Source organism: Phocoena phocoena, chromosome 7 (assembly GCF_963924675.1).
Source record: "Phocoena phocoena chromosome 7, mPhoPho1.1, whole genome shotgun sequence".
NCBI classification, from domain to species: domain Eukaryota; kingdom Metazoa; phylum Chordata; class Mammalia; order Artiodactyla; family Phocoenidae; genus Phocoena; species Phocoena phocoena.
In genome coordinates this window covers 108,027,370-108,049,751 of record NC_089225.1, presented here as the reverse complement: position 1 = coordinate 108,049,751, position 22,382 = coordinate 108,027,370, and the positions used below count along the sequence as shown (strand labels likewise).

Sequence of the window (22,382 nt, the reverse complement as noted above, 5' to 3'; positions counted from 1 at the left end):
TTTTAAATAAATAAATAGGCCAACCTGAAAGAGCTGTCCCTGCCCCGCCCCACCCCCACCTGCAAGTCCTTCCATCACCCCCAAGGAAGTTTTATGGCTTTTTACTTCTCTTCTTTAAAAAATGTTCATGAATTTGTCTATCAGACATCTTCTGTCCAACTTCCATAATCTATTTTTCCATCTAGAAAGAATAAAAATTGATGTATTCCGATTCATCCCAGAAAGAGGCTCCTCCAGGTTTTCAAGTGCCTAAAATATGTGTGAAATGTCAGTTTTCAGGGGGTTTTTCATGACCATCTCCTCTAAAGACTGTCTTCCCCAAGAGGAAAGAACACTAGCTAAAGCACAGTGAGAGGTAAGACAACTTCAGCACGCTTTTTCCAAATTCCAACTTGTGTCTTTTACTGCCAACGCTCTTAATCCCTAAAGGGAAGCGTGTTTCATTAAGTGAAAGTCTTGGCTTCCACCACCACCGCCCCAAAATGCCTTGCCGGCAAGCCCTCCTTTGTAATTCTTGCTTCAGGGGTCCTAACTTCACTGTGGACATCGCCAAATACAAAGCAAGCGGTGATGCAAGACGTTCCAGGACTTTCAGCCTCACGGAGGCCCCCACGGTCAGCCTGACTCTACAGAAACGTCACTTTCACCCACCTGCAGCTTCAAACTCTCTCACTAGAGGCCGGCAGAGACTCAGTTTGCCGCAGACTATCCGAGCCAGAACACTGGCTCCAAAGAAGCCTTGGAAATCAAGCCTACTGAAGGAGGTGAGGCCCCCCCCAAGAGTAGGATGGGGGACAAGGGGGCAGGGGGACGGTGGTGGTCGGGCTCTCATGGAAGAGCCTGAAGGAGCCAAGACTTCAGCACTGCAAACGTGAGCCTCGGGCAGAAAGAAGGAGTAAAATACCCATCCATCCCTCAGTACCCTGCCCATCCTTAAAGCACTTAGTTACAGAAGCCACCCCCCTCCCCAATGCTCCGTACGGTAAACACAAAACAGATAGCCCCTCCATACCAGGGAGGCAGCTTAGGAAAGATGGAACACTGCCCCCAGCCTAGCAGCAGTCCAAGTGACCTGACGGGGAGGGGGTGTCTCTTCATCTCTGAAACTCATTTTTCTCACATCTGCAGCAGAGATGACAATGTTGGTGTTTACGGAAAGACTCAAAGTATTCCTCAAGGGTCCCGGCTACGTGCGCTCACTCTTACTCTGCCAGCTCAGCGGATGACCGCCAGCAGCTCTGTCCTAACTTAGGGGTCCCCCCGGCCCCAGCCAGTTAAAGAAGAAAAAAAAAATCCAGCTCAACCTGAAAATGTTCAGCCTTCCCTAAAGCACGCCAGACTTTCCCATTTAGTGTATTACAATCCCCAACCCCTGAATGACAATTTCTCCAACTGCCCAGCCTTGTTTGTCTTCCTATTTATAGTCCACAAAGACTGGTATGTTGTAGAGAATTGGAAAGTGTCCTAGCTGTGACTCTGAGCAAAGAGGGGGGAGGGAAGGAGAGGCAGAAAACAAAGAAACAGAGAGAACCAACAAAGCTAAAAAGCACTTTCAGACGCAAGCTGTCAAATGCTTCTGATAAATTTAAGGAAATTGTTTTTTGATTGAATTTTTTTAAAGATTTTTTTGATGTGGACCATTTTTAATGTATTTATTGAATCTGTTACAATATTGCTTCTGTTTTATGGTTTGGTTTTTTGGGGCCGCAAGGCATGTGGGATCTTAGCTCCCCGACCAGGTATCGAACCTTCACCCCTTGCACTGCAAGGCGAAGTCTTAACCACTGGACCGCCAGGGAAGTCCCAAATTTAAGGAAATTTTAAATTTCATGGCTCTGATTGATGATGCAAACACTTCCCCACATTAGTTAGAGCTCTTAGATGGCAAGTGACAGAAACACACTTGTTGGCTTAAGTAAAAAGGAGGTATTCATTATACAGAAAGGATGTCTCAAAAACCCAAGGGTAAAATACAGTGACCTGGAAGAGGAATGGAACAGGGAGAGGCAATGTTCTCAGGATTGGAGGCAACATTCCCTCTTGAGCTCTTGTGTCTGGACCACGTGGGAGGAAATGGATGCCCCACATTGAGTTATTCTTATGGGAAGAGCCACCTGCACAGCCAAAGTGCAGTACTTCAGCCCCAGTTTCAAATTCCCAGATAGGGAATCCAACTGACCTAGTCTAGCCAGAGGTCCATCCATGGTCCAATCAACCATGAACAGGCAAGGGTGCAACCCAGTACAACCAGGGCTGCCAGGGACCCACCCCAGAGAGGGTAAGGTGGGAAGAGAAAACAGGACCTACAGTTCTCAGTAATAATATGGAATATAGTAAACCCTTTATCCAGCCTTTGTACAAAACTACCACACATCTGGTCTTGGAGCAATTCACTTTGAGACAGGTGTAATGGAATTAATAAGGACTACAAGAAAAAGAGGGGAGGATATTAAGGTCTTGCTGTCTGCCTCCAAAGGAGAATGAGGTGGTGAGTGCCTGGAATAGGATTCTAGATCCCTACAGTTATGGACATAGAACTGCTAACTCTGGTCCATCCTTATGACTTCTTCCACATGTCTATACACGTACATAAACCATAAATGCAAACAATTATATTTTATTTTTTGAATTAATTTATTTATTTTAATGATTACTTCTTTTTAAAAGTATTTATTTATTTATTTTTGGCTGTGTTGGGTCTTCATTGCTGCGTGCAGCCCTTCTCTAGTTGCAGAGAGCGGAGGCTACTCTTTGTTGCGGTGTGCAGGCTTCTTATTGTGGTGGCTTCTCTTGTTGCAGAGCCACGGACTCTAGGCACGTGGGCTTCAGTAGTTGTGGCTTGTGGGCTCTAGAGCACAGGCTCGGTAGTTGTGGTGCACGGGCTTAGTTACTCCGCGGCACGTGGGATCTTCCCAGACCAGGGCTCGAACCCATGTCCCCTGCATCGACAGGTGGATTCTTAACCATTGCGCCACCAGGGAAGCCCTAAACAATTATATTTTATATACAGTTTGGAAATCTGCTTTTTTCCCTGCTTTTTACATTGTCAACATGTGTTCTCTGGTCATCAAACACTGTGCTATTGAATATGTCATCATTTTTAATGGTTTCATACATGCCATCTTCTAAAATGCCCCTTGTGTGCAGATATTATTTTCATAATTGAAGAGAAATGGTTTAAAAGAAAGATCAATTTCCTTGTATGTTGGGGGAAAGTAGCTTTTATTTAGATATAACTCACTTCAGTTGAGTTAATCCAAAGAAAAAGAAAGGGAATACAAACTCACCAAGCACCTACTAAGTGCCAGGTCATGAGAACACCTGTGATGATGGTGGAGCTGTTGACTATGGTGCCTCATGGCACATGACCTGGATCTAGCCAATCACAGTACCCTGGATTCAATGACTGGTCCAGGAGGTGGGCATGTATCCCTATTAGGGCCAATCAGAAGCCTTCTCCTGAGACTGGTAAGGACTCTGGGATAAAGAAGCCCTCTATCCCCTGGGACAATGTAGCCTGGAGCTGCCAGCAGCCATCTTGTCATATGCCAGGGACAACACCTTATTTGGAAAGAAAAGATGAGGTGGACACAGAAAAAAGCACATTCAAGATACGGCAAGAGGAAGACCCTGGATTACTTGTGACTAAAACACTTCCACTTCTTCATCTCCCAGGTATGTAAGCCAATAGCTGTTTGTTCTTTTCTTATTTAAATTAGCTAGCATTCTCTTTCCCTCACTTGCAATCAAGAGCTCTAACTGATGGAGGCATAGAAAGAGAACTTGGTTCTCGAAACAGTCCTGAGCAAAAGCTATTAACAGCCCTAATTTAAGGACAGAAAAACTGAAGCTGAGAAGTAAAATAACTTGTTGCAGTTATGCAGCTCTGTGTGGAAGATGGAGGTTGGGCTATAAGTCTCTTTTCGTTACACAAACACAGCATCGGCCCACTAGTGGCTTACAACATGTGCAGAAACCAGCGGAGTGAAATACTAAGAGCAGGAGGTTAGACTGTGGAGTATTAATGGCAAATGCATCTGTATGTCCAAATCCTGTACCTCTGGGTACAACTCCTAGAGCTGGGACCACAGTGGGGCTCTGAACTGACAAAAGACTGAATGTGAATGTCACTGAAGGCCTGTAGGCAGGTTGAGGACCCACAACAAAACCCTTTGGAGATGTCTAAGCCTCTGATGTCCACCGTCTGGGCGAAATGGCCAAGCCAGCAGCTAACCAAAAGCTAACTGAGCATCTTGGATGCAGAGAGGGGCACATTTGGGTGGCTCCTGGGTAAAACAGGGGGACGGACTGTGTCTTAGCTCAGTTGCTGACTTGCACAGACTTTCTAAGCACCCTCAATTTCTGTCCTCCAGAGGTCACAACTTTGCGGTAGAAGTTCTTTCCCCAACCTTGCCTCCAAAGCTTTGCCAAGGCATGATCCTTTACCTTCTATACTCCAGGGGTACCCAGATTGGAAAGAGCCAATGCCCAGCGTGATGTATGAATGATACAAAGGAACCAAATGAGAGGCGAGGGAGACAGAGAGGCAGCTGGGCAGTTGAATGTGGTGAATGATGGGGGGAGGCTGTAACCCAGGCCCAGCCCTGAGCTGGGACCTGATTTCAGGCAAGTGTTGACCCTTTTGGTCTTCTAGCTCCTTAGCCTTGAAATGAGAAGTCTGGTACCAGATTATCTTGAGGGCTATGCCGAACACAGGTTTTCGTGATCCATCTCCATATGTGCCAGTTCAGGAAAGGAAGAGATGGGAGATTCTGGAGTTGATCTGTGGGCAGTGAGAGGTAAGGCCAGCTGGGGAAGGGACTCACGGCTGCTAGGTCAGCTGCAGAGACCCCCAGTGAGAGCATCCAAAGGCCCTATCTACTGGAAAGATGACCAGTATTCGGCTCAAGTTCTCACTCTCAGAAACCAGGATGCCTGCACTCCACTCTTCCTGGAATAACAAAGGTTAGACACCAGGAGACAAGAACAGTCCTCTCTTCTCTCAACTCCCAAGGGCCCCCAAAGAGACACGACTGAAAATGAGACCACAGCAGCTGGGCTAATGTCCAAGCCTTTAGCCTGGATGGTGTCGCTAAAGTTATTCTAATAACAGGTCACTGACATATCTAAAAACCTTTCCACAAGACTCAAACACACAAAACATGGAATTCCCTTCCTTGTGGAGCTGCATCCTTGCCATGGAAGAAACCCAATGGTCTTGAGATTTATTCCCCAAAATAAAAATGGCTGAGGTTTTCATCCATTGGGGGATCAGGTGACTCCATGTGCTTTTCCAGGAAGATAACTGTACGAACACAATTTCAGGGTTTCAAAGACCAAAAAAAACCCATCCTTGGACCTGTTTGGAGGGGAAGGTCCATGGGCACAGAGTAAGACCCTTTGTATAATTTCTTTTTTCTTTCTTTCTTTCTCTTTTTTTACTATTTTTAAATGCCTCTTATAAAATTAACAGTTTAAATATATATTTTTAAGTATAAAATTATAAAACCACCAACACTTTGCACCCACAAACATCCACAATGAATATTTTGGTGAACATCCCTCCAGATTTCTCAGTACTTACCATTTTACCCAAATGAGGTTATCCTACCCACACTGACTTTCAATCTGCTTGCTCAGCATTTTTTCATGCCAGCACTGCGGTTCACTAGATCCTTAAATTTATTTTAAAAAGCAGAACTGTAGGTTAAATATCCAAGCAGCACTCAAGAGAGGCCAAAGCCATTTGCACTCCGGGGGATGGTAAATCTGCGAGTCCTCTCAGGGCCACCCCCCTCCTCCAGGGGCTCAGGGCCAGCAGGACACAGGTACCTCACGGAAGCTGAGTTTGCCATCAAAGTCCTCGTCCACCTCCTTGATCATGGTCTTCAGGCCCAGGTGGGTCTGGGGGGCCCCCAGCTTCTCCATCATCAGCTTCAGCTCCATCAGGTCAATGAAGCCATCCCTTCCGGCATCATACCTGTAGGTCAAAGGCAGGGCGCTGGTGAGGGATGGCCATGGCCAGGACCGAAGGACACTTGTTAATCTACCAAATGTGTAATGCTTTTGGCCTTATTTACTGAAAAATGACTCAAAAGACTCCTGCCTTGCAGTGCCCACCAGAGTCATTGCATTGGAAGGGTCCCCTCTCTCTCCTCCAACACCTCTGGGGCTCTGCAGGATATGACTCAAAGTGGGTCTTGTACTGCAGGAGTGTTTTCATGTCTTTCAACTCCTTAATTAGGCCATAAGTTTCTTGAGGATGAAAAACATGCTCGTCTCCCTTGATTTTTCCCAGTTTGGGTCAACGAACATCAACTGACCTCCTGATGCTGGACGATAGAATAGCTGCTGCAGGGCGCCCCACGCACCCACGCTATTACGTAGAGCAACTGACAGTTCTGGAAGCCTCCCCTTGGTCACCGGCCCCTGGGTCTCCGCTACCCCCAGTTCCACCAACCCCTCTGCTCGTCTTCTGGTCTCCTGTCTCTGGAAACTGCTTCCCGTCCTGGTGCTGGGCTGTGAGTCAGGCCTGGCCCCAGCACTGCGGTTTCACGCTTTGCCCTCCAGCTCACAGTCTAGTCTCCAGGTCTGAACCGTCACACCTGTGTGTCACAGATGAGCGGGGTGGTGGCTCTGCCCTCCTGGCCAAGTTTCGACACAGAGCCAGCACCTCTACTGTCTGTCCCCCCACCCCCGAGCCACCCGCAGGAAACGATCCCTGCCTCCCCATGGCAGGGGTCCTGGCCCTGCCCTCTACTCCCGAGTGCCTGGTCAGCCCCGTGGAGCCCTCCTCAGCCTTCTGTCCTTCCGCCCCGTCACTCCACCACCCCCGCCCTCCTCTATACACTCGGGCTATTGTGGAGCTTCCTCACAGACTCGCTGGCTCTTCTCCCGTCAAGTCCATCCCATTTTCTGCTCCCCAGAGATCACTTGTTGCTCAGGTATGCACATCATGCTTTAAGAAACAAATCCGTTCATAATAGCCTAAAGGCAGCAGCAACCCGAGTGTCCACTGACAGATGAGCGGATAAACAAAATGAGATACATCCATACAGTGGGGTATGATATATTTACACAACAGAATATTATTCGCCATTTAAAAAATGAAATTCTAATACATGCTACAACATGGAGGAACATTGTCAACATTATGCTATGGTTGAAATAGGCCAGACACAAAAGGACAAATGCTGCATAATTCCACTTCTATGAGGTATCTAGAATTCATAGAGACAGAAGGTAGTTATCAGGGACCAGGGGAAGCGGGGGGTGGAGGGGGTTATTATTTCACGGGTTCGAGTTTCAGTTTGGGATGAGGAAAAGGTCTTGGAGATGGGCGGTGGCGAGGGCTACACGAAAATGTGAACGTACACTGATCTCAACACTTACACGGTTAAGATGGTAAAACGTAAAAATCAAACACATGAACAGACAAACAAAACAGGCTTCCTCACTGTCTATCACCCCCCAGCCCCAGCTCCACAAAAGAAACCACCATTGTTAGGAATCACTGTACCAGCCGCCAAGAAATGTAGCCTGTGGGCAGCCAGAAATCTAACCCTGTGGGCTGGTGGTATTTTGAAGCCCATGTGGTCATGCTGGAGATGAGGCCCAGTACTTCCCAGTGTGCCCTGCTCCAGCCACAGTGGCCGACTCATGCCATTCCTCCCACCCAGAACGTACCTCCACCCACCCTCCTCGGTGGCCTTTTCTGTCCCCTGGAGCTGGGGAGCCGCCCCTTCTTCCTCTCATCTCATCGCTGGCAGCACCAGTCTGCCCTCTGTGCTAAGCAGGTCTGCGCTCCCGCTGGGGTCCCACTCCCTCCCTGCCTGGAAGGATCACTCTGCGAGATGAGATGCTAAAAGACACAGACAATACCCCTGGAATCCTGTTGGTGAGCTCTGAGGACCCTGAAGGACAAGACAGGTGCTCCAGTGTGGTTTCCAGGAAGCGGGCAGAGTGTATGAATCACAGATGGACCAGCCCAGGATCTAGTATTATCAAGGGATGGCACTTAAAAGAATGATTGCCAGGGGTCCCCTAAAGGTGATTAGAGGATTGGCCTCATCTTGGTTTTTAACTTCTTTTTACAGGTTTTTTTGGTTTTTTTTTTTTTTTTTTTGGCCGCGCCGCACAGCATGAGGGATCTTAGTTCCCCGACCAGGGATCGAACACATGCCCCCTGCAGTAGAAGTGTGGACCGCCAGACAAGTCCCCACTTCTTTTTAAAGTAATGGCTTTATTGAGATATAATTTACATACCATAAAATTCACTCTTTTAAAATTGCACAACTCAGTGATTTTTAGCATATTTGCAAGGTTGTACAGCCATCATCGCTATCTAACTCCACAACATGTTCGTCACCCCGAAAAGAAATCCATGCCCTGTAGCAGTCGTTCCTCATGCCCCTCTCCCCGGCCCATAGCAACTACCAGTTTGCTTTCTGTCTCTATGGTTTTGCCTACTCTGGACACTTGATATAAACGGCATCATACGACACGCGACCTCCCGTGTCTGGCTTCTTTCACCTAGCATAACGTTTTCAAAGTTCACCCAGCTTGTGGCACACGTCAATCAGTACTTTACTCTTCTTATTCATTGCTGAATAATACTCTATCGTATAAATATACACATTTTGTTTATCCATTCACCTGCTTATAGATGTTTGTGTTGTTTCCACTTATGGCTGTGATCAATGATACTGCTATGGGTACTCACATACAAGTTTTTATGTAGACATTTGGTTTCACTCCCCTTGGGCATATAACCAAGAGTAGAATTGCTAGGTCATATGCTCATTGGCTTTTGAAACAGGGTAGTCAAGCTGGTCCAACAGAAAACTGTGATGACTGACCTATTATCTCTACCAGAGTCAGCAAGCCCCCTCTATTAGGCTTCTGGGGGAACGACAGGCAGGAGTAGAGGCCCATACAATTCAGCGGCTTGCCTGTTAGGTGTAGGGCCACCTAGGAAGAGTGCTGACTAACAGATTTGCTGGTGACACAAAGCTGTGACAGAATCTAGGCCCAAAGGATCTCAGCAAGCTGGTGACGGCCAGAACTGGGCTCTGTGTGGGGGCATGACAGAGACGGGTATTAGCCAAGCACAAGGAAGACCTTTCTGGCAAAAACAGCTAACACAAGACCTGAGGTGAGAAGAGCTCTTACAAACAGGCCGGAGGGACGGTCTCTGTTACAGGGAATCCTAGTCAAAGTAAACAGGCGTCTTTAGTGTGGAACTTTCCAGAGCCTTCCATATGGTCACGTGTCTGAAACTTACCAGAGGGAAACAGCACCCAGACTCATCAGACCACACAGTCCTCTGTGTTCAGGGATTTTCCACTGGAGGAGGCACGTCTAAGCTATCGAGTGTTCCAAGGAAAACTCTTTGGGAAGCGCTCCTCAGGCAATTCTACCTTAGGAAGGCAGCCCGTCGTTAAAAGGCCCCTATGCTCCCCTCCAGGCCGAGATTGTGAACGAATGTCCTCTGCCTGCTGCTCAGCGCACAGCGCATGTCCCTGCGAAGTCTGCAGAGGAGACTGAAGCCACGACGGGGGATGAATTTAAGATGTGGATCTTTCCGAGCAAACGCAGAGGTTCGGGGTCTGAACGCAGAGAAGAAAGGAAGGAAAGTGAAGGGAGGACGAGAGCAGCTGAAAAGCTCAGGGGTAAAGAGAGGGGAGGGGGCCCCAGGAACAGGAGGTGAATTGGGGCAAGATAAGGAAAGGTCAGGGAACAAGGCAGGAATTCGTCCTCACCCAGCAGGGACAGGAACACAGCTAGCTCAGCCTTCCCAGCACAACCGGCAGTCGAGATGGGGCCATGGCAGAGAGGGGCTCGGAGACCTTATCCCTGGCATTTCTCTGGGGTTCTAACTGAGAAGAGTCAAGAAGGGTCGGAAAACCTCTTTTAGGCCCTCAAGCCGGAAACATTCTCCAGGCCTAAGAAAGAGGACAAATATGTGAGAAAGGGCCTTGGCAAAGTCTGGGTGACAGGTTAAAAGGAATTCCAATTTCTTTCAATAGGCAGGAAATTTTGGTTTGACCACTTTGGTGAGTAATGTGCCTGGGAGCAAAAGCACACCACCTCGGTGGGCAAATCCCAGACAGAAGAAAGGGCCGGGGGACTTCCATGGTGGCGCAGTGGTTAAGAATCCGCCTGCCAACGCAGGGGACACGGGTTCGAGCCCTGGTCCAGGAAGATCCCACATGCCGTGGAGCAACTAAGCCCATGCACTCCAACTACTGAGCCTGTGCTCTAGAGCCCGCGAGTCACAACTACTGAGCCCATGAGCCACAACTACTGAAGCCCGTGTGCCTAGAGCTCATGCTCCGCAACAAGAGAAGCCACCGCAATAAGGCCACGCACCGCAACCAAGAGTAGCCCCTGGGCTTCCCTGGTGGCGCAGTGGTTAAGAATCCGCCTGCCGATGCAGGGGACACGGGTTCGAGCCCTGGTCCGGGAAGATCCCACGTGCCGCGGAGCAGCTAAGCCCGTATGCCACAGCTGCTGAGTCTGCGCTCTAGAGCCCATGAGCCACAACTACTGAGTCTGTGTGCCGCAACTGCTCAGGCCCGTGCACCTAGAGCCCGTGCTCCGCAACAGGAGAGGCCACCGCAATGAGAAGCCTGCGCACGGCAAGGAAGAGTAGCCCCTGCTTGCCGCAACTAGAGAAAGCCCACGCGCAGCAGCAAAGACCCAACACAGCCAATCAATCAATCAATCAATTAAAAAAAAAAAGAGTAGCCCCCGCTCTCCACAACTAGAGAAAGCCCGCTCGCAGCAACCAAGACCCAACGCAGCCAAAAATAAATAAATAAATTTTAAAAAGAAAAAAAAGAAAGAAAGGGCCAGGCATCCTGCCGGGAGCACCAGTTTGGCACAGGAATAAAGCCAGTGTGTGGACTGAGAGGGGATGTCTCCAAGGCAAGAGGGGCAGGAAAGAAAGGGGTCACGAGTCAGCCACTGCCTCGACTCCCAGGGACTCAGCAAAGACTGCGTCCCTTTGTTCCTGCCCGAAGCACCAGCCAAGCCCATAGTTAAGTCCCGGGAAGACCATAAATTGACCACATTAGTGGTGTCCTCGCCCCTCCCCATGGAACTGGGATTTGTAATCCAGAAGTGCATCTTTCCCTCTTTAAAGTGACCATCTCCGAGGGTTGGTCCACAGCCACTTCCTTCAGGGCCTGCATATGCCAGACAGGCAGGAAAAACCTCCCAGGTCCCCCTCATCAACTTACTGTTTCATCTGCTCCTCTCAAAGCATCCGACTACCATACGCGTTCCGCGCACACAATGGGATTCAAAGCCCCTAATAACTACAACTAGCCTGCTTTGCAGATCACAACACGTTGTCTCATACACTAACCCTTTCGTCTTTATGACAGTCCCATGAAGAATTCATAATAGCCGCCTGTTTACTGTTTTTTGAGTGCTCACTAAGTGCCCGGTGCTGTGCTAAAACACCTGATTTAGTTCAGCAGTGCTGTGAGGTGGTAATGAGTCCCCCCATTTGACAGGTCATGAAAGCTGAGGGGTGCAGTGAAGCCAATTGCTGTGGATCAGAACTAACCTGGGGCTTTCAGGCGGGTGCCTGGCTTCACGTGGGAACAGGCAAGGCAGGAATGACCATGAACTAAGCTTATACTATGTGCCCCTTAACTCAGTGGGGAGCCAGGGGATGGATAGAGCGCACACACTATGTCCCAGCAAACAGACTGCTAGTTAACTGTGCGAGTCACACATTTTACAATTTATATCTGATGACTTTGGCAGAAATAATAGGAGTCACGCTGCTGAGTCCCATACGTGTGTAGATTCTGATTCTGGTCTCGGAGTGCGGTATCGCCAGCTGCCCACATACGCAAAATTATTCATTTTTGCCCGAGAGACTACCGACGTCTCACAAACATCTGAAGAAACAGTCTCACCAACACAGCCCTTCAAATAGATTTGATCGGCTTTAACCCTCCAACACTCCTTTAAGGAACGTCACACTGTCAGGCTGACGAAGAAACCAAGCCCACCTAGGTCAACCAACCGAAGGTCACTAGGCCCAGCGAGGTTAGCCCCGGTTATCGCCACTTGAGGCCCAAGCCCACAGCCCGACCGCAGGGCTGGGCAACACTGCCACCAGATGTAGGTTTGATAGCAGGTCAGTCCTTACAGGATGCCAACGTGGCCCCTCCAGTGACAGTTGACAGAGACAAGCCAGTCAAAGCTGAGGCAGACAGGTGCCCTGGGGAAGCAGGGTGTTAAATGGATAAAGGCCCTTCTGAAAGCTGTGGGACAACTTCAGCAACGCATTCCACCGTGGGTGCGCTCGAAGGAAGCTGGAGGTGAGGACCCCTAGCAGAGGCCCCCAAGGCTGGACCAGGCGCAAAGCACTCACCCTCAACCTGCTCAGAGCCCCTCTCCTCAAGTAACTGCAGTGTGAGGACCCCCTGAGACAAGGCCATCTGCGAACAGGTGACCTTACGCCAAACTTCTGGGCCCGTGAATGCAGTCGGATTTGTTTTCCTCATTCTGGAAACCTCCTCTGCTTCCAGTCCCTCCAGGAAAATTCCATCACGTTCCTTGCAGTTTGGAATCCGGCCCCATGGAAAGGGAGCAACACCTAGAAGAACCTGCCCAGGTGGGGCCCACCTGCACTGCTCAGCAGGCAGAGCCACCCACTAGGCTGGGACCAGGCCCCAGGGGAGTCGGGGAGAGAGCCCCAGCCCTAGGCTCATCTCGGGCTCTCCTTCTCCTACAAAGCCGGCCTAAGCTGCGTCACTCCCCCCGTTTCAAACCATCAAAACACTTCCTCTCCCCGCCTCCCAGTACTTTATATCTTTCAAATGCTTGCAGGCTCATTGGGGCTCCCTTAAGCCCCTGGCTCCTCCCTCTACCAACATCTTAGCTCCCTGTACCAGTTTTCTTCTATAATTTAAATTTTAACCAAGATTTTTCTTATTAAAGGCAGTCCAGGATATTAAAAAATCAAAAACCAAGAAACCTCACTCACAACTCTAAGACCCCGCATCCTTGTTTGTCTCCTAAGGCTTCTTTCTAGCCCTCCTCTGGATTGATGAGCTTTTTCCATGTTTTTTTTTTTTAAATGTCCTCATTCCCTTCATCTTCCTAATCTCCAGGATCTGTTAGGGGGAGATTGCAGTTCCATCGGCACTGCATATGGCCCCGCAGACACAGGCCTGGGTGCAAAGCCAGCCCTGCCATTCATTTGGGAGAGACGGGCTGCCGAGCCCACTGCAGGCTGACTCTAACTGAGCTGTCTGCGCCTTGCAGAGCTGTAGACGGGCCAACAGGAGATAACACGCCAGCACTGGCCCCCGGCACCCAGTAAGCAAGCAATGGGAGGGAGCTATATTTAAAAGTAGGACCTGTCTGCAGCTGTGAAGAGGAAGCAGACAACTTCCAGGGCTGCTGCTCTGATGAGCTGCCCACACCCACTGGCCTCAAACAGCCTCTACCATCTTTAGCATTCTGGGGGAAACCCGAATCCACAGGCTGCTGTGGCCCCTTCGGCTGAATTTCCAGGAAGCCCTTGATGAGCGACTCTCATCGCCCCGCCTGTCCTGTATGAGAGCATCACATCTGTCTTCCAAGGGCTCACCTGAAAAGGCTTCCCAACTCAACTGATTGGGGTCATCACTGGTCAGGGGAATGGGGTGGATTGAGGCAGGATGGGCTGAGATCCCTGAACACTGGGCCCACCACCCTGAGTGCCTACGACCTGGGAAAGCCCGTGGCCCGGCCAGAGGGGCCCAGGTGACCCTTAATCCTCGCCCCACCGAAGGCCTGCCAGTAAGGAGACAGCAGCAAGGGCTCAGGGGCTGGTTTCCAATGTCCGCCCCGTTCTGGTCCATGAATGGCTTGCTCTCTCAGCTCCACTGTGCAGAGCCCCTGGGTTTTCTTGGTTTTCACCTGCCCAGAATAATCCTGCTATCAAGGAAGAAAGAAGCAGGGCAGCCTTTGTCTGCCTGAAACTCAGCCATCAGAAACTCCCCAGGGATCCCCAGGAGGTACGGGGGTTCTCAGGAGGATTGCCCCAGAAAATGCCTTACTCTTAGTGCTGGGGGGAACCGCCTGCACCCCAGAGACCCAGAACATGGGAACACACCGGCTTGTCTCCAGAAAGGCCTTGTATGGGAAACATGCACTGCCTTTTCAGACAGGCTGGCTCTGGCAGCCACTCAAAGTGTGGTCCCCGGACCAGCAGCACCACGGTCATCCAGGATTATTCGAAAGGCAGAATTCCAGGTCCCCTCCCAGACCTGCTGAATCAGAACCTGCATTTTCACAAGATTCCCCGTGTGGCCCAGGCTCTTTCAAGTAGGAGAAGGGTGCTGTGCCAGACTATCCCCAGAGCAGGCAGCCCTTCCTGGGGCTTTCCTGCTTCTCCCGTGGGTGCCCCTAGCTGTGCCCATCCAGATGAGCCTCAGGGTCCCCCGAGCCCATAGGGCTGTCGTTCCTCCGTGCTTCGCTGCCTGCCCCTTCTCTGAGGTCCTGGTTTCCTGTCTTTTGTGTAGGTCCCCCTTAGCTGTCCAATTATCTGCCCTTTCTTTCCTCCCTCTCTCCCTCCCTCTCTCCCTCCCTTTATCCCTCCCTCCCCTCCTCCCTCCCTCCCTCCCTTCCTTCTGATTTGCTGCAGACTGAGAAGCCACATCTCCAAGTGTGTTACAACTACATACAAAGTAAAAGAAAGCAGGGTGTGAGGAAGGGGGACCCTGAGGAATTAAGTACAAAAGCTTTTGAGCCCAGAGTCCGATTTCCAATCAGGCTGCTCCCAGCCGCCTTTGTGGGATGAACGCCTAGCTCTTCGAGTCACCTGGCTCACATCTACCTGGGGCCTCTCCAGAGCAGAAGAAAAGCACAAAGACCAGTCCCAGCGGGGAGGCAGATGTACAGACAGTTGAGCTGTGATAAGGCCAGAGCATGGGCAGGAGTGAGTGTGCAGAGCCCTGGGAGGGAGCCCCTGTCACCAGTGCAGTCCAGAGGTGCGGGGATGTCCCAGAAGGGGTAGGGGGCCAGCTCCCACAAGGCATTCTGGGAGAGCTGTGTCTTCTTACGGGTAAGAGTGGCAACCCTCAAAGAGTGTGAAGCAGGGGGCTTCCCTGGTGGCGCGGTGGTTGAGAGCCCGCCTGCCGATGCAGGGGACGCGGGTTCGTGCCCCGGTCCGGGAGGATCCCGCATGCCGCGGAGCGGCTGGGCCCGTGAGCCATGGCCGCTGAGCCTGTGCTCCGCAACGGGAGAGGCCGCAACGGTGAGAGGCCCGCGTACCGCAAAAACAAAACCAAAAACAAACAAACAAAAAGAGAGTGTGAAGCAGAGAAGTGACATCAGATGGCCGTCTCAGAAAGACCCCTTGGCTTGATGTGCGGGACGGATTTAGGGGGGCAGTCGTGGGGGAGAGTGGAGTGAGCAGTGGGGGGCATGCAGTAGTCCTCACTGTGGAGAGATGCAGGCAGAGAGAAGGTGAGCTGGGAGCGGCCCTGGGTGCAGGTGAGCGCCAGCTTCACCTGTCCTGTGCACAGCCAGTGCTGCGGGGACTCACTCCTGGGAAATATCCTTCTTTTTCTGGTAAGAGGCCAACATCTTTACAGGCTGCAGGAGACCAGTTGGGTCTCCCCAACCACAGCCTCCTATAGTTCTGTACATGGTGTCTGGAAGTTCATAAAGAAAGGAAAGGTGGCAGGGCAGCAGGGGCTGGCAGTGAGCTCCTGGGGTCAGACTGCCCTGGTTCAAGGCCCCGGTGACATCCTGTGCTGTGTGTCCTTGGGCGAGTTACTCTCTGGGCTTTGTCCAGTTGCTGCCAAGATGACAGGAAGACAGGTAAACTCTCAGCTTAGCCGTAAGCTCATCAGTAAGGGTTCACTTTTTTAGTTTTGGCTCATTAAGAGAAGGACCCTAATCCTGGGGTCTCCCCTTGGTCCTTTTGAAATCGGGGCACCTTTGCTGGGTTTGGATAAGTACAGGCGGCTGGGGACTCACTTGGGAACAGGGAATGGAGCAAGTGGATCTGGGAATTTAGAGTTACTGGCATCCATCCAGGAAGGAGGGGGAGAAGGGCATCCCAGGGGACGCCCGCCCTGAGCACACCCTGATGGAGGCGATGGGGAGGCCATAGGGCTCTTCTGAATCAGGGGTGTCGAAATGAGCAAGGGCGGTTCTTTGCTGTAGTAATGGGGTGTCTCCCCTTGGCTCCCAACACCTCCTATAAAAGGCCTGATGGGCTGGGAAACTGAGCCAGAGGTGCCTCTGGAAACCTAGTTTGCCTGAGAATCCCCAGGAGCCCTGTGGATCTCGGGGGACGGGTGCCCCCAAACAACCCGGGGTTTCCACCCCCAGACCCAGTCAGGCCTGGTGCAGCCCCGGTAGTGACCCACTCTCCCTCGACTCCCAAGCCCAGGAGCCAGGGAGGGAAATGGCCAGGGGGAGGCCCTGAGGGAGGGGGAGGTCAGGGCCTACAGGCCCAGTGGAAGTGGACCGTGGGGGGGACTCAGCCGTCCCTCCACATAGAAAGGAAAAGCACCTGGGCTGCCAGCCTCCGGGTCTTCAGAGCCTCCACCCACAGCTTCCCTGCCGGTGGCCCCTTTCCAGTGTCCTTCCTCTGGGCTGGCACCACCTTAAATCCAGCAGCCCTGCTAGGGGCCTGGACCTGCAGCTCCCTCAGTGGAAAGAACCTGGGGCTGGAACTGGAGTGACCTAATTAAGGCTGCGACTGCACACCAAGTGGTCACGCGATCTTGGGGACAACCTGAGAAGGTGGTCACTTTCCTTTTTCCGCATCTCACTTACAGGCATGTGCCCTGTGTCACGCGGTTGGTGGCACTGCCGGAGGGGACTGCACAGCCCCACCGAAGGCTCCTATTCCTGACAGCCCTGGGAGCTGGGAAGCTCCACTGGGGCCGTAATTAGGGCCTCAGGGCAGCTCCAGAAGCAGAGCTCAGGCCGCTCTACAGAGGTCAAGGATCCCCTGCCCTGCCTGTGGCCCTGGGTCCAGCCCTGGGGACTGAAGGAAGAAAGAAGTCAGCCACACTCAACCTTAAGGAGCCGACCCTGCTTTCCCAGGGCAAACACCTGGGAGGAGGGGGAGGGGAACCTCCTAAGAATCAACAATAATGGACAGATTGGAAATTGGGGGTTATGGGAGAGAGACTGTGGAGCGCCAACAGCCCAGCGAGAATGGGGTCGGGCTGGGGCAGTCAGCGAGAGAGAAGAATGCAGGAGCCAGCTGTGACCGGCCTTGAGGGTCAGCGTGAAGAGTCTGAACTTCGTCCCACGGTCCCCATCTGTAAGATGAGGGATGATAAAAGCACCCATCTCACAGTGCTTACGATGTGTAAATGCCAAGAACGGTGCCTGCGCACAGTAGGTGCTCTGTAAGCAGTGGCTCTTAGCAGTGGCTGTGCTCGATAAAGCTGGCCCTTGTAGGAAAGGGTGGGGGGAGTATGAACCATTTGGGGGGGGACAGAGACCCTGTCACTGAGGCCAAGATGGACAGAGCTGCACAGGATCAGGGGCCAGCACCTCTCCAAGGCTGAGACAGAGTTCACCATGTCCCTGAGGGCGCAGAGCTGAGCCTGTCAGCAGCCAGATCTTGTTGGTAGAGGGTTGATGACCGGGGACCATGGTCCCAGGCACAGTGTTCAGTGAGAATTGCCAGGTGGGGCTGGGGGGCCCCGGGAGTTGCCTAATCCCAAGGCTAGGATCAACTACAGCCCTGGGGTCCCTTGCCATTCTGACCAGGAAGGGGCAGCAGGGCCGGCCTTAGGCATGTGACAGTTTATAAGTCCTGAACGACATCCTTCTACTTCCTGCAAACCTGATCTGAGCTGGCAGAGCGCTAAGGACATCGTGTCAGCCAGAGGCAGCCTTGTGTGGAGACAGACCACGCAGTCCTCGCCTCCAAAATCAAAGAATTTACCTTTATTCAGCAACACGGGGGGCAGCTAGGTGGAGACTGAAAGAAAATAAAACCAGGCCTGGACACCCCCCAACACACACACCCACCCACCCACGACTTGTACAAAGGCCTCCACACTGAGAGAAGGGCCATTAGCAGCAGAACATCAGGCAGGCACTGAAAGGAATGAGAGCCATCAGTGCAGGTGACGCGCACCAAAGATGGCGCTGGCTACACGCACTCCCGCCTCTCCACCTGGAGACCCTTCTAAAAGGAGAGGGAATCAGAGGCACTCGACTCAAGATGATAAAGGGAATAAGGGAGGTTGGAAGGGGGGCTAGGGAGAAGGGGGAGGGTCCAAAGACTTGAGATGAAGAACACCTGCTTTAGCCACGGGGCTCAAGGAGGCAGACACCCAAGGCCGAGGTCTCTGTGCAACCAAGTTAGTTTTCGTTTTCCTTTACACCTGGAGGGCTTTTGTTCTTTGCTTTTTTTTGCTGTTTTTTTTTTTTTGTTTGTTTGGCCTAAGCACGCAGCTTGTGGGATCTTAGTTCCCAGACCAAGGATCAAACCCTTGCCCTCTGCAGTGGAAGCACAGAGTCCTAACCACTGGACCGCCAGGGAAGTCCCTAAGCCCTTCCTGACCACAGCCCGGCTCAAACACACCTTGGACCAACTCTCAGAGGAAGTAACACCAAGGCAGCCCTTCCAGGGTGCAGAGTGTCACCCAGGGATCCCAGCTGCAGGGCACCAGCTGCCCGGCCCTCTTAGGTGGCAGGAGAAGCAGATACATATGTTGCTCCTACTTAAGCAATAATCTTCCAGAAGCAACTCTGGGGTCCTAGAGCTCTGGGATCCCTCTGCCATCCACTTCTGCTTCTGCCTCTTCTTCCCCTGGGGGCTCCAGGTCTGCCCCAGCCAGTGAAACCACAGGCCACTGACAGGGAGAAAGGCCGAGAAGTGAGGAAAGGGAGGGGTGAGCAAGACCACCGACGACTCACAGGGCTCGGGATTCAGAAGATTCCAAAGCAGTTGCCTAGAATAGGGGCCGGCAAACTATAGCCTGCAGGCAAATTCTGCTCACCAAGTCTTATCCGGACACAGCCACGCCAGTTAGTTTAGGTTCCTTGATGTGTTGTCTGCAGCTACTTTCAGTCACAGTGGCAAGGTTGAGCCGTGACAACAGAGAACCTAGGGCCCACAAGGCCAAAATAGATTTACTACCTGGCCCTTTACGGACCAAGCTGGCCCAACCCTGGCCCAGAAGGAACTTTGACCGTCGTACAGCCTAACCCCCAGCCTTCCAAGAGCCTCCCAACCCTTCCTTGCTGCAAAACTCTCTCACTCCACGAAGACAGACCACACCTTCCAATGGAACTCAGAGAAAGGGGCTCACCACCCTTGAGACCATCCTTTTTATCTCTCAACAATTCCAACCATGAGAAAGTTCTTTCTTCTCTACGCTGAACCAAGGCCGTGGCTTCCTTTCACTGAACCCTCATGACCCACCTTCTGCCCCCTGAGGTCGAGCAGATCCCCACCAGACTTCAAACTCTCAGCCTCCATCCTCTGGCTCCAACAGCCTCGGCCTCAAGGCCTTTGATCCATCGAGGGCCTGAACCCCTTCCCAGTCCTGGCTGGCTGCTCCTCCCTGGCTTTGTCCAGAAAGACCACGACCCCCTGCCCCGAATGCAGCGTCTTCACAGTGTCTGCTAGGCTACCCGGGGTTTCTTACACATGGGTGGCGGATGGCTTTTCCAGGATTTGCATCCTTCCCTGTCAAGCAGCATCGTGTTAAATCCAGCCCATTGTTCAGAGTTCCCAGAGCTTCTCGAGGGCAGAGACCCCTCCAGATCACTCTGTGTAACACCAGCGCCTGGCACGTGCTTCACTGAATGAATGAAAAAACTGAATGAACGAACAGCTCATAGACAGCAGGCGAGAACGAGGCTCATCCTTATCATCATCATGGTATCACAGGAGCAGACATTAGCGGATGTACACACAGCGCTGGCCACGGGAGCCCAGGGGCGGGAGCCCTGGGAAAGGGTCACAGAAGGTCCGTGAGGCCTTGGAACCAAAGAAGGATTCGGTGCGGGACCTGGGTCTGTGTCTTGGCAGGCCATTGAGCACAGGTAGAGTTTCATCCTGCAGGATGGCACAGTCCACGCTCCAACAACTCAGATATCCCTGTATGTAGGCCTTCCAAGGACCATCTAGCATTTGGGACCATGGGAGCCCTTCAGTCACCAACGCTGAAGGGACACAGAAGCAGGGGGAGGATGCAGAGTGTGAGCCTGCAAGAGTGCACCTGATACACAGATATTCATGAAGCAGGAAGCTAATAATAGCAAGCTGTGTAAAACCTAGCGTGTGTGCTGGGATCCTACACCGAGTATCTCTTTCCCCAAGTCACGGACAGGCCTGGCGGCCACTAGCTCCAGAGCCTGAGACCTGATTCATTCGATACATCCTTAGAGATCACTGGTTCAGCCACGCCGTGAAACCACACACGATGTAGCCCGTGTCCACCAAGCCCCTCAAATTCAATGGAAGATGGTATTTCTATTTACTAGTTAGTCTGGGGGGGTGGGGAGGTATCACAGGGCTAAGAGTATAAATAAAGTCAGAGTCCCCTGGGCCTTAACGCTTTGAAACTAGGCACTTAACTAATTTTGCAAGAGAGAAAGGAAAAAGGACTTTTTTTTTTTTTGCGTTATGTAAGATTTTAATAAGTCACTCGAATTCTTACAAAATGTGATGCTCTGTAATAAGGAGGGTGGAGGAGGCTTCCCAGAGAAAGGAGGTAAGGAACAAGGAATGAGGAGAAAGGAAACTCTCTGCCAAGATAAAACTGCCAGAAACAGTGGCACCTCCTTCCAGCTACCCCGACATCACACTCTGGGCAAAGAAAACCAGTGCTTAAACCTCTCTAAGAAATAGTTCCCAGTTACAGCGTCTTTCTGCCGGAGACCAAGGCCCTAAACAGAAGCCGGCCTGGGTTCTGGCTGACTGCCCGCCAGGAATTCAGACAAGCCCTGGGTTCTCCTGCCCCACCTTCAAGCAGAACAGTCAAATGTGCAAAATCCAGTGCAGGTGAGGGAATTTCAACTCTAAGGTGGGTCACCGTGCACTAAAGACACAATCAGGAGAGTCAGAAGCCCTCGCCTTTCTCTAAGGGGGAAAAAAATCACTTAACTAACTTCCAGTTACTTCCATCCACCTTTCCCTGTGTATAAGGCAATTCACTCAAAAGATACAGATAAAGATCCACCTCCCCAGTAAACCTCCTTAACGGGGCTCCCTTCACCCCTTTGGCAAATTCCCAGCCCTCCAAGTCCACACCCCTTCCTCCCTCCCTCAGAGAAAAGTCTAGGGAGGAGAAAAAGAAACTGGGGGTGGGGGAGATGAGAAATGAAGAGTTCCAGGGCAGCCCTGCCTTTTCGGGGTTCAGCAGTGATGGGGAGTCAAGTCCTGGCAGGGCATCCATGATGTCATCATTTCCGATTCTGATAAAAAGACAACTTTCCCACAGCCAAAGGCTCCTCTCCCCACCCTCTCTCTGGGGCATTGAAACACAAGCTTTTACTATGCTGGAAGAACATCACAGCTGCATTTTAAGACGCTGTATTTGGGTCCACCCTTAAGTGGCTGCCCTCATTACCTCCCTTTGAAAGGGGCCTCTGGATAAGCCCAAGGTAATTAAAATTTCCTGTCTAACCTTCACCGCTCCATCAGCTCGTATTACAGCCCTGGACACACACTGTAGAGTCAGTTTCTCTGGGGCCTTCTCACTCTTCGTTTAAAATCAGGCCACTATTCTCTTGGCCCAGCCTATCCAGTAACACTCTTGGAAACGGAGAGGGAACTTTCTCTGGTGACGCCTCTGGCTTCCCACACTCATTAGAAAATTCTCTCTCTTCTACAACACACCAGGCTCATTTGTAGTAGGTCCCAACAGTACAAAGGCAAATAAATGACCCCCCACTCCAAGAAGCTGATGTGTTCACAGGCTGGAAAGGATCCAGGGTTTTTTAAACCTTGAAAATGTAAGAGATCCCTAAGTGAAATACTTTTAAATAGGAAAATCAAATTGAAAAGATCAAAGCACGTTTTGCAGCGTCTGCATGAATCTATATAGCCCCGGACAAAAAGAACAGGCGTACTTTGTTCTGGTCGAGTCAGGTTCTGAGTGAACTCTAAGGCGACATCAGAATCTGGATCTAGAAACAGATTAAAAGTGAAATTCTTGCTGAAAGTAAGTGCACTCCTGGCACAAGTTGGGGGTTTTCTATTGGTATTGTTTTTTGTAGTTAGATGGCAACTCCATCTGAAATAGGGTTAGGCTTTGAGAAGACTGATCCCCCTTCTGTTGAGGGTAGGAATCATTCTGGCTTTGGTTACATCTCAGACCTCCTAAATCACCTAAACAATCTAAAGTGGTTAAGGTTCTGACATGTCATGATGCAGA

General features: G+C 51.3%; 1 protein-coding gene across 1 annotated transcript in view; it reads right to left on the bottom strand.

The window, feature by feature from the left end:
* The window catches only part of EFHD1 (EF-hand domain family member D1), a 38,413-nt gene that overhangs the window by 10,499 nt on the left and 5,532 nt on the right, over positions 1 to 22,382 (bottom strand). Inside the window, exon 2 of the mRNA XM_065880801.1 lies at positions 5,833 to 5,980. Within this exon, the coding sequence (XP_065736873.1) occupies positions 5,833 to 5,980 (148 nt within the window). The remainder of the gene's footprint in view (positions 1 to 5,832; positions 5,981 to 22,382) is intronic.